The 12424-nt window shown below is 41.5% G+C and overlaps 1 protein-coding gene across 6 annotated transcripts in view; it reads left to right on the forward strand.

Annotated features, from left to right (window-relative positions):
• The window catches only part of Cntnap4 (contactin associated protein family member 4), a 274903-nt gene that overhangs the window by 170552 nt on the left and 91927 nt on the right, over nt 1–12424 (forward strand). For 5 of the 6 annotated variants that reach the window (XM_050144152.1, XM_050144155.1, XM_050144157.1 and 2 more), the window contains one exon: nt 11369–11518. The exons of the other annotated variant lie outside the window; for it this stretch is intronic. In XM_050144152.1, the coding sequence (XP_050000109.1) occupies nt 11369–11518 (150 nt within the window). The remainder of the gene's footprint in view (nt 1–11368; nt 11519–12424) is intronic. 6 annotated transcript variants of the gene reach the window in all.

The following is a 12424-nucleotide window of genomic DNA, read 5'->3' on the forward strand; positions in this document are numbered from 1 at the left end:
AATTTCTATCCAGGACCCTTCCACCAATTCAGACAAGTCATCATCATCCCAGGAGAAAATGGGTTTGGGGGTAAAAGTGAATAAGTGAATGGCCCTGAAACCGGCCAGTAAATGAACTGAATGTTTCAGTGGAAAAAAATCAGACTGCTAAATAGCTATTGTCCAACTTTGTGTAGAACATAGAGGTAGCTATCTATGTCATTATCCTAAAATTCAACTGTACCTGTAATGGTTACCTTACGTTTAAAACTGGATACATTTTTAAACAGGCAAAGATTTGTGAAAATTTTGTCATTTGCGTAACCAATTGAAGTTCTCTGTATTTGTGTACTATATAGCATCCTTTTTTTAATCAATTAGAGGTAATATAATTAAGGCGACTTTATATGTGTCTTGAAACTTAATGTTCAATCTAAGTCAGAGCTGTGAGTGAGGGATATATTTGTCTCTTCATTAAAATGCTATAGCTCTCAACAAGGAATCTCCAGCAGAGCTTTTCACGGACAGTATAGCATCTACTCCTGGCAGCTAGAGGTCACATTGGGGTAAACTGCTGCATTAATTTAATAAATGACCTTTAAAAACAATTTATAGATGGTACTGTACTATTCCTATATATTAACCATGACCAACATTTATAGAATATGATTAGGAGAGGAAAAAAATGAGAAAAGTTAAAATGGAGTCTGAAACTAATAAGAAAAGCATGTATACAAATCGGTGCTAGCATGGTGCTTAGTTAGGCTTTCTGAGGCTGTGAGAAAACACCATGACCACAAGGAACCAGGAGGGGAGAAGGTTTGCTTCACTTACTCTCCCACATCACAGCCCATCATCGGAGGAGTTAGGACAGGAATCTGGAGACAGGAACTGATGCAGAGCCATGGAGAAATGCTGCTTCTGGCTTTCTCCTCATGCCTTCCTCAGTCTGCTTTCAGAGAGCACCCAGGACCACTAGCCAAGGCGCAGCACCACCTCCAGTGAGCTGGGCCCTCCCACATCAATCATCAATCAAGAAAACGGACCACAGGCTTGTCCACAGGTCAATCTGATAGGGGCGGTTTTTCAATTGAGGTTCTCTTTTCCAAAAGCTGCAGCTTGTGTCAAGTTGACATAAAACCAGCCAGCACAGGGATCCTTTGTTTGTATATTTTTATTGCCATTCATGTTCCTGCATCACTACAGTTTAAGTTACAGTGTTAGAAAGTCAGCATAAATTAAAATTTTTGAGAAGTACTATGCTGTTACTTTTATGTAATGTTCAATGTGGTGGATTTGTAGTCTGGACCAAAGGAAATAAATTAATCAGTGTCATATGAATAATTAAGAGACTCCTAAAATGAGAGTCTAAAAATGTAAGCTTGTCACCAGTGTGTAGAGTATTGTGATGCATTTAGCATCCTCTGAAGTGGTTACAGCCAAGCCTAGTTTTCAACATCTTAAAGAAACTGCTTCGGTACAACATTACTGTAGTGAGCTGTGTGAAGCTAGCTCACTTCCAACCTCTTTTCAGGAATGTGTGGTTAATAAATTACTAGGTATAGCTCTGCATAGAATACCCTAAGTGATTTTAAAATCTCTAAATGAATGTTTGAACACGGACAAGGCAAAATCCATTATGATATCATGTGACTTTATATGATTATTTTCATAGCTTAGAATAAGGAATCTAACTAGGAGTGTCAGGGTGGTAAAATAAATGACACTGAAAATAGCAACCGTTGGCCACCAACTCTCCCCACTCTTTTTTTTCAGTTTCCTTCAAAATTATATATCTAATAACTATGGAAGTCTAAGCCATCCTTATGTAATGAAAAGATTTGCTACAACATAATACCAATCCAACAGTTACACATGACTGTATTTCAAGCCATTGCCCTACAGCTATTGATTTGGATGTCAAACCTTAGTAAGTGCACCCCAAGTAGGTTATGGGATATATGTTAATTTTTGTGAATTTCAGTGGAGCAAATATTTTTTTCAAGCTTACAAATGAATTACTTAGATGGTAGTTGGTGCCTGGTTAGCTTCTTTTCCCGTAGGAAATGACCTTTCACTAGGGGTCATTTGGGGTACTATACTACACTAAATCTTTTCATTAAATAGGGATGACTTAAACATCCATAGTTATTAGACATATAAATTAACAATCCTAAGGGTTTGAGAAATTAAAATTATTTTCACTTTTCCTAGTGATAGAAACTAAATCATATGGAGGAAGAACTGAATTATGCAAATATCTGAATTATTGGGATAAATTTGTAATGGAGTGTACCGTTGGGCAAATTGTCACTTGGAATTATTTGAAAATACTACGTGAACCTAAGCCATCCTTGAAATATTAACGGTAGTATATTAGCCTAAATCATGAGACGTTCTAGCAGGGCTCTGAAATCCCTCATGACACAAGGTATTTTCAGCCCTTGTCACTGTTAGAGATGTCAAATCAAAACCCATCCAGATGCCTTCAAGGACCTAACATAACAATGCAGTCACATTTTCTTTTTGGAAATGAAATTCTTTGCTGTCAAGTTTGGAGTTCCTTCAATAATCTTAGCATTTTTGCCTAATTGGAAAAATCAGCCCTGTGGACAAGCTTTTTGGCCCCAGAGCAGAAGTTGCCTGTGGTAATAGCTTGTGCTGTCTGAAGTGTGTGTTTTGGTAGACATTTGCAATCCTGGTGTCCCTGGTAATGGTACAGCCCTCTTGGTGTGTCTCCCCCAGTAAAAACCATTCTTTTTATTATTATTATTTTTTAATTAATTTATTTATTTATTAAAGATTTCTGTCTCTTCCCCACCACCGCCTCCCCTTTCCCCCCTCCCCAAATCAAGCCCCCCTCCCTCGTCAGCCCAAAAAGCAATCAGGGTTCTCTGCCCTGTGGGAAGTCCAAGGACCACCCACCTCCATCCAGGTCTAGTAAGGTGAGCATCCACGAAACTGCCTAGGCTCCCACGAAACCAATAGGTCCAGTAGGATCAAAAACCCGTTGCCATTGTTCTTGAAGTCTCAGTTGCTGGAGAGGTTGTGGAGACAGGGGTACACTCATCCATTGCTGGTGGGAATGCAAACTTGTGCAACCACTCTGGAAAGCAGTGTGGAGGTTCCTCAGGAAATTCGGGATCAACCTACCCCTGGACCCAGCAACACCACTCTTGGGAATATACCCAAGAGAGGCCTTATCACGCAACAAAAGTATATGCTCTACTATGTTCAGAGCAGCATTGTTTGTAATAGCCAGAACCTGGAAACAACCTAGATGCCCTTCAATTGAAGAATGGATGAAGAAAGTATGGAATATATACATATACTACTCAGCAGTAAAAAACAAGGACTTCTTGAAGTTTGCAGGCAAATGGATGGAAATAGAAACCATTCTTTAGTCCCACCTCATCCTCTTTCCTTCTTAATCTCTTCCCCTCGTCACCCTGTACACCTGTCACCTTCAAACTCCTGCCCTCCACTGAAGTGATAGTTACCAATGACCTCTATATTTTCCCCCTGACAGGAGCTATCTAGTGATCTGGGTCCTTAATTCTGGCTAGTGACGCTAGTTAGTAAACCTAGGAGTCCTGTGATTTCAGAGCGCTGAGATAGATTTGGAGATGGGCGCCGCTCGTCAGGGGCTCCTTGAGTGATGGCATACATGTAATTGCCTCCTGCCCCTTTGCAGAGGATCTTCCCTAAGTGGCAGGCTTAGTGCTTTTCTTTATCTATCTCCCCTTCTAGATGCCTGCTACAGTCTAAGCAGAGGCTGAGAGCAGCTGAGCTGTTGGACTGTTTCTATAGCAATTTACGACAGGCCTGCAGATTACACAGGAGAAAGCAGATAAAAGCCTTCTCACTTCCTGCTATGATCTGTGTAATAGTTATATGGTTTGACCCAGGGACAGGGGTTGAGGAAGAGAAGGCTCTAGAACAATTCTTCCATTCTTTCCACCACCTGCAAATGCAAATACTTCCACCTTGGACATATTTGGTATTTGAGCACCTTGAGACTGTTGCTCATTGCAAGAAGACTCACATGAGCAACTGAATGCAGACGTATTGAGAATAACATACAAGTTGGGGTTATGTTCATTGACTGGTGTGTCTAGAAAGCGAACATTTGCTGTAGATGAAATGCTCTTGGGAAGTGGGGATAAGTCTATGATCTGGTATTTTTGTAACCGTTATCTAGAAGGATGAAAGGAAGAAATGATGATGAAATAACGGACACGAGAGAAATTAATCATCGCAGTGGCCATTTTAGTGTGTGTTGCTGGCATCACCACTCCTGGCAGAAACCATGTAAGAGAGGAAGGACTGGCTTAGCTCATGGCCTTGGGGAGTTTCAGCCCATCATCCCAGGAAAGGCATGTTGAAGCAGCAGGCTTCATTATCACAGAATGTGTGATACAGGAGCCTGTTAACAACACATCTGGTCAGGAAGCAGAGAGGCCAGACCTAGGGGTTGTTCTACAGCTAGCCTTCAGAAGAAGATCCTGGTGACCTGCCTCCATTAGCTAGGCTCTACCTCTTGAAGGTTTCACAGCCTCAAAGTCGCATCACCCGGAGACTAATCTTTCAAATAATTAACCTGCAATGGGCCATTAAACATTTAAACAGTGACAGTAGTTATTCACATTATTTAGAGGAGGGAGAAATTTAGTATGCCTCTTGTTTATACATTAATCTTATTTCTTTTGGGGGTTGTATACAACCAAGAATTTGAAATAGTAGTATTTTTGTTTGTTTGTTCCTTTGCTGTTCTGAGAAAAGACCTTGTTAGCTGGCCTGGAGCTTACTATGTAGACTAGGCTGGTTTTGAACTTACAGCCATTCTCTTGTTTCTCCCTTCCAAGTGCTGGGATTATAGGCAGGCATGCACCACTACAGGCAGCCTAGAAATAGTTTTGGTTTCTTCCCTTGATCCTGTTGTCACATAGCTACTGATGTTGGCATTCTGGGAGTTGTCTTATGTTCAGTGAGATAGCTCCAGGTCCTTCACCTGGCCCTTCGTGACAGCCAGTTTCTCACGGCTCAGCTTCTTCGTAGCCACATGCCTGATTGCCAGCCCTGCCTTTCCCCCTTCTCAAAGTGGATTGTCCGACGTGAAGAAAAATAATGAGAGCACCTGCCTTATAGGCAGAGAAAATAGTTGATTTTAGAGTCAGGCAAGGGTTTCTGGTTTGTTTTGTTGCTTACTAGCTGGAAAGCACCCATGATAATCATTGAGTCTCCCAAAGCTTCATTTTCTTCAGAATTAAGACAAGGGTAATAACCATTGTGGTGTAAAATACATAATACATAGAAGGCACCAAGCAGTACTTGCGAAGCATTACTCAAGAACATTGTTGCAATTATTACTTTATTAATATAGCAACAATGTATTTACTCCCCAGATGAGTGGGGACTGTATTATAGCTCAGTGGTAGAGTACTTGCCTCCTCATGGCCATGGTCTTGCTGCTCAGGATGGAAAAGGGATTATTAGTGATGGGTGTAATAGTTTCAGTGTGAAACATGTCCCTCACCGGTTCATGGCTTAGGATTCTTAGTCCACAGCTATGGGTGGTGTTTGGCATTGTGTAAAGTTTGACTCTGGAGGGAAGATTGGAGGAAGTGGGATGGTGAATCTGAGCTGTTGAGGGTTACCTTGGGTATGATCTTTTTCTGGGTTTGGTTTGTTGATTTGTTTTATTTTGTTTTTCCTACTAGAATGAGAATAATCCCAGCTATACACGCCTAACATTAGGAATTCTGCCATGACAGCTAGCCATAAACCATAATAAACCTTCTTTCTTTTTAAAAAGGATTTGTGTGTTTCTCTGTGTGTGTGTGTGTGTGTGTGTGTGTGAAAGTGGCCATGGAGGCCAGAAGAGGGTTCTCAGGACATCTGGAATTATAGTAGATTGTGAGTTACCAAGTTCAGGTGCTGAGAATGAACTCAGGTCCTCTGGAAGAGCAGCAAGCATTCTGAACCAATGAGTCATCTTTTCAGTCCTATAAACTTTTCCTTTCTTAAGTCACTGCTGCCTGGTATTCTGTCACAGCAATGAGAAGAATACTAATAAAGCAGCGATAGGGTTGAGTTAGGGAATATAATTAATAAGGAAGAAGAACAAGTTGCATGGTTCCTCCCTTTAACTGTAGTGTGGCTTTCAAAGGGGACACTTCCTATCAGACTGGGAGGTGGGAAAGAGAAGTGGAGTCTGATTTAGTAGGTAGGGCTAATCGAAATATGTTAGGGATCACTCATGTTTTAATTTGAGCAATCCATCCCGTTGACAGGCAATACGTCTACTCCACAGGTAAGTGATGTCTATTACACCAAATTTCAGCTTTCTAAAGGCCTCTCTGGAAGTGTGGCCCCAGTTCTTAACCCGCTGGCCAGTTAAATGATTGCATTTCACTGGGCCAAATTGCAGCGTGGGGTGTCCTGCCAATCTTTTGTTCATAATCTAACTTGGCTTCCATATGGAAAAGTAAGGTTCCAAAGGCCTGCCCCAGCCTTTGGTTTAATTCTGTCCCGTGCCCAGTCAGCAGATGCCCAGGGCACAGCTACACAAAGCACAATCCTTGGACCACTATAATCTCTCTGCAGGGTTTGTCTGAATTCCACAAGTATGAGAACAGACATAAAGCTTTTGGAAATGGTTACAGCACAAAGAAATCCGTATAAGACATAAGCATGTGCTTAGTAGACTTACATTTTTTAATGTTTCATTTTCAGTTTTTATTTTATGTGTGTGGATGTTTTGTCTTCATGTATTCCTGTGTGCCTTGTGCATGAAGGGTCGTTAGAGGATGGAAGAGGGATTGGATCTCTAGGGGTGGAGTTACAGATGACTATGAAGTACCAGGTGGGTGCAGGGAATCAAATTCTGGTCCTCAGGAAGAGCAGGCAATGCTCTTAACTACTAACCATCTCTTCAGTCCCTAGCTGTACTTGATATAACATGGATTTTATAGTAATCCATTTTATCATGTGTTAGAAACATATCATTATGCAAGCCAGACAAAGCAGTACACACCTTGGAGCCCCAGCACGTGGGTGGATGACATAGGGTGATACTGATTTTGAAATCATCTTGGGCTGCATATCAAACTCTGTAACTAAAGAAGGAACCAAAATCAGGGCTGGGGCGATTATTCAGTGGATAAAGCATGTGCAGAACAAGAGTGAGGACTTGAGTCTAAATTCCTGAGAGTACCAGATGTGGTGGTACATGTCTGTAATCCTAATTCTCCCATGGCAAGAAGGGAAGCAAATATGGGAGAATCCACAGTAGTTAGCAGGTCAGTTAGCTTGGCATGTGCTATTGTGAGCAACAAAGGACTCGTAAGCAAGTAGAGGGGAGAGCTGACACCCAAGACCTTCTGACCTCCATGAGCACAATGTGGCATGTACATTCACAGACATGGGTGCAGGCACATGTACTCATTCACTCACAATCATAGGAGAGTTTGACCACTAGAAATTTCATCAGCATAAGTGTTTGAAAAGCAACAAATGGTGCTGGCATAACCTGATGTCAACATGTAGAAGAATGAAAATAGAACAATATTTATCACCATGCACAAAACTCAAGCCCAAATGGTTTAAAGACCTCAATATAAGTCCGACCATACTGAACCTGATAGAAGAGAAAGTGGGAAGTACTCTTCAATGCACGGGCACAGGAGACCACTTTCTTAATATAACCCCAGTAGCACAAACACTGAGAACAACAATTAATAAATGGGATCACTAAAAACTGAGAAGCTTCTGTAAAGCAAAGGACACAGTCGATAAGACAAAAAGTCAGCCTACTGAATGGGATAAAATCTTCACCAACCCCACACCAGACAAAAGACTGATCATCAAAATATATAAAGAACTCAAGAATTTAGACATCAAAATTCTAAATAACCCAATTAAAAAATGGGGTACAGAACTAAACAGAGAATTCTCAACAGAAGAGTCTCAAATGGGCAAAAGATACTTAAGAAAATGCTCAACATCCTTAGCCATCAGGGAAATGCAAATCAAAACAACTCTAAGATACCATCTTACAACTGTAAGAATAGCTAAGATCAAAAACTCTAGCTTATGCTAGAGAGAATGTAGAGTAAGGTGAGCACTCATTCATTGCTGCTGGGAATGCACACTTGTACAACCACTTTAGAAGTCAGCATGGTAATTTCTCAGAAAATTTGAAATCAACTTACCTCAGGATCCAGCCATACCACTCTTGGGTATATACCCAAGAGATGCTCAACCATACTACAACTATGTTCATAGCAGAATTAATAGTAATAGCCAGTACCTGGAAACAACCTAGATGCCCTCAACCAAAGAATGGATAAAGAAAATGTGGCATATTTACACATTAGTTTAAAAAAAACAGTTAAAAATAATGACATCTTGAATTTTGCATGCAAATGGATGGAATTAGAAAACACTATCCTGAGTGAGGTAACCCAGACCCCAAAAGATGAATATGGTATGAACTCACTCATAAGTGGATACTCGCTATAAACAAAAGAAATTGAGCCTATGGTTCATGATCCTAGAGAAGCTAAGTAATAAGGTGAATCCCAAGAAGAACATGAATAGATCCACCTGGAAAGTCAAAACAGAGGAGATCGCCTGACAAAATTGGGAGCATGGGGGAGGGTGGAGAAGAGAAGGTGGAGGGGTGAATAGATAAGGGGAGAAGGGGAGGGGTGAGTAGAACATGAGGTAATGGGATAGTCTAGAAGGAAGAAGGACAGAGATGAGAGCAAGGAAAGAGATACCTTGATTGAGGGAGGCATTATAGGGTTAGCAAGAAACCTGGGTCTAGAGAAATTCCCAGGAATCCACAAGGATGACCCCAGCTAACCCCTAAGCATTAGAGGAGAGGGGGACCCAATCTTGACTTGCCCTGTAGTCAGACTGATGAATATTTTAAATATCACCATAGAACCTTCATCCAGCAACTGATAGAAACAGAGGCAGAGACTGGCATCGGTGCACTGGGCTAAGCTCCCAATGTCCAGTTGAAGAGAATATGAACAAAGAGTTTAAGACCATGACGGGTTCACCCACTGAAAAAGTCTACCTGAGCTAATGGGAGCTCACAAACTCCCGCCAGACTAGGAACTAACAAGTATGGGACCAAACTAGCCCCTCTGATTGTGGCTAACAGTTGCATGGCTGGGGCTGACTGATGGGCCACTGGTAGTGGCACCAGGATTTATCCCTGCTGCATGTACTGGCTTTTAGGGAACCTATTCTCTTTGAATGGATACCTTGCTCAGCCTAGATATAGTAGGGAGGACCTTGGACCTTTGCCAAAGCATTGTTTGTGCCTTACCCTCTCTGAGGATTGGATGTAGGTGGGGCAGGAGGGTATGTGGGGAGAATGGGAGGAGGGGAAGGAGTAGGAAATTGGATTGGTATGTATAATGAAAAAAATATAGTTTGTTTTCTTTTAAAAATTAATTAATTGATTGAAAAAGAAAAAGGAAAAGCAAACTCTAAGAAAAAATAAAGCCTAAGGAGAAACAACAGATTGGAGCCATTCATTTTGGCACATCTGTGCTTGGTGGGCAAGTTAGAGGACACATGGGGACCAGAGTTGTAGCTGGAAGCACCTGCACTTATGGGTTAAGTAAGTAAACAAAGGTTTGCCACTCTGAGTGCAGACTCCTAAAGGTCATGCTGGAAGGACAAATGGGGTACTTTTCATAATTTACTCTAATCTTAGTCATGAGCTTTATAACTCTATTCTGTCTTTTCAGTAGAGTCCACTCTCAGAAATAGCCTTTTTAGTAAGTATCTAATCTGCCTTCTTCACTGCTGTGCCCAAGTATCTCTCACATAGCAATCCAGAATTGGCTCCTGGAAAATAACTTTCCTGGATGATAGGACAGTGTGCTTTTAACCCTGGGTAGGATCTGTGTCCCTTTTAGTACATGCATGACAGAACAATGTGACCAATTTAAGAGAGCTTTGGTGCCCTTTCACACTGCAATTGTGGGGGAAACTCACTCAGGTTAATAAGGCGATTACAAATGGCTCCCTGTCTTCACAGGATGATTGTACTTTGGTTTGCTGACTTGGGTGGTCTCTGGCTGTAAGACTGGCAAATCCACCACAGAGAGTTCAGCTTCCCTATCCCTGCTTCACCTTGGACACAGCTATTATGTCCTTTGCCTTTGAGAGGAAGGGCAATGACATGAGTGTCACCTTCCTCAGGAGGAAGAGCGAGAGACTGGGTTTCATTGGAAGCTCCTTGGCCTTTATCATGGTCGTATTATATTTACATAAGTCTAATTGGAAATGTGTGTGTCACATTCAAAGAGAGTGAGAGCACGAGTGAGCGGGGGTGAGGAAGAATCAATTCTTCATTACTTTGATAGTCATAGTAAATACATTCCATGTAGCTGACGTCAGACCGTTACTCTTAGAGGGAAAGTGTTTCTGTGAAGCCTCTGGTCACAGAGGTTTTCTCCAGCAATCTTAGGTCAAATCTATGTACACAACCTTATGCTTGATCTGTGTGGGGTCCTTTTGAAAGATATTTAGTATACAATATATGGTTTTAATGTCTTTATTGTTTGATAACTTCATATAAATGTAAAATGTGTTTTGATCAAATCTACCCCCTTTTCTTTCCTCATTCCCAACAACCACTTTTCCCTTCCAACAACATGCGCTCTTTTGAGAAAACCCACTGAGTCCACTTAGCTGCTTAACTGTGCAAGGGCTCCACATCCTTAAATGCTTCTCTCTCTCTCTCTCTCTCTCTCTCTCTCTCTCTCTCTCTCTCTCTCTCTCTCTGTCTTTCTGTCTCTCTCTCTTTGTATGTGTGAGTGTGTGTGTGTTTCCTCCTTTGTTTTCCCTTTCTCCCTCACTTACTATGTTGTCTAGGCTGGCTTCGAACTCCTAATTCTCCTATATCACCTGTCCTTCCAAGCAGTGGGATTGTAGGCATATCCTTCACATTTGGTATGGGGAACAATTCAAATGACATCCTGATATCTATGCCTTTACTTTCCATAGCTTCAGTGACTGTGGTCAATTACAATCTGCAAATACTAAATGGAAAATCCCAGAAGTAAGCAGTTCGTAGGGCTTAAATGATGCTTACGGTATATTCTTTTGATTCTAGTCTTGAGTTACTACTGCTATGCTTAATTTGTATGTTATACTTTATCATAGTTATGTATATGCAGAAAAAGGCACAGTACATATGGGGTTCAGGCATCCATGGGTGTCTTGTAATGTGTCCCCCAGAGAAGGTGAATCTTCAGTACATTCACGCCTTGCAGTTGATCTGAAATGTCTACTGCTGCTCATGAACCACTGACTGTCTTGTGTTTGCTATTGAAAGCTTTTCCTCTACTTCTCCCCTCAGGTGCTGGCTTAGATGATGGCCAGTGGCACTCTGTCTCCTTGTCTGCTAAAAGGAATCACCTGAGTGTGGTCGTGGATGGACACGTCACCCCTGCTTCTCATTGGCTGGGGCCTGAGCAGGTTAATTCCGGAGGCATCTTTTATTTTGGAGGTGAGAAACGGAGTCAGGTCATATGGTCCATAGGATCATGTTTGTGTTCCCAGTTCTGTGTCTTGGGGATGGTGTCTCACATGCTTTGATCAGTGCTAACCCTGCTAACCCAGGACTATTTTTTAACTCTCTTTAAACATGGAAATATTGAGTGGATCAAAATGACAAATTATGACCTAAAATGAATTCCTATAAGGCAGACTTCCTTATGCTTATGGTTTTTATAATGAGATTTATTTTAAGTAGGTCACTTTCTTCTGTTCTTACTTTCAAGCCTTGTTAGATTTTTCTAGTGTTCAATGGCCCTTGTACACCGTCCTCTGATTTGATGGGTTGATGTCACTGCGGTGTTTCTCTGATCTGACTCATAGCTCCCCTAGAGGGTTCTTGCTGCTTCCCCACTGCCCAGTACAGAACTCAATATTATGCCAATGGACAAATAATTTAGCCTAATTAGTCATAGCAACTCGATCTTTGTGTTGAAGAAAAACAAATACACTGGCGCATTTGATAAAAGCAGGACAGCAGCCTTCAGCATCAGCCTTTTCCTTAGGGAACAGAACAAATGAACTGTTTAGCCATCTTATGGATGGTTGGTTGAAATAAAAGCTTGGCAAAGCAGACTTGTGGCATAAAAATGAGTTTTTACAACTGAAGTGAAAATACTAGGCTCTTCGACATAGGGAGTGCAGGCGGTAGCAAGACATAATTATGTCATCACATTCTCCATAATATTGCTGTTTGGCTATTGCAGGACTACAGTTTACTAGTTGCTTCTGGGGCCAGGGAGATGCATTGGTGGTTCAAGTTTATACTGTTCTTCTAGTGCATCAGAGTTCTGGTCCAGACCCCGGTCAGGTAGTTCACAACTGCCTGTAACTTCAGATCTAGGAGTTACCTCCTAGA

The sequence above is a fragment of the Alexandromys fortis genome, unplaced genomic scaffold (genome assembly GCF_014885135.2).
Source record: "Alexandromys fortis isolate MF-2015 unplaced genomic scaffold, M_Fortis_MF-2015_v1.1 scaffold_1, whole genome shotgun sequence".
Taxonomy (NCBI): Eukaryota; Metazoa; Chordata; class Mammalia; order Rodentia; family Cricetidae; genus Alexandromys; species Alexandromys fortis.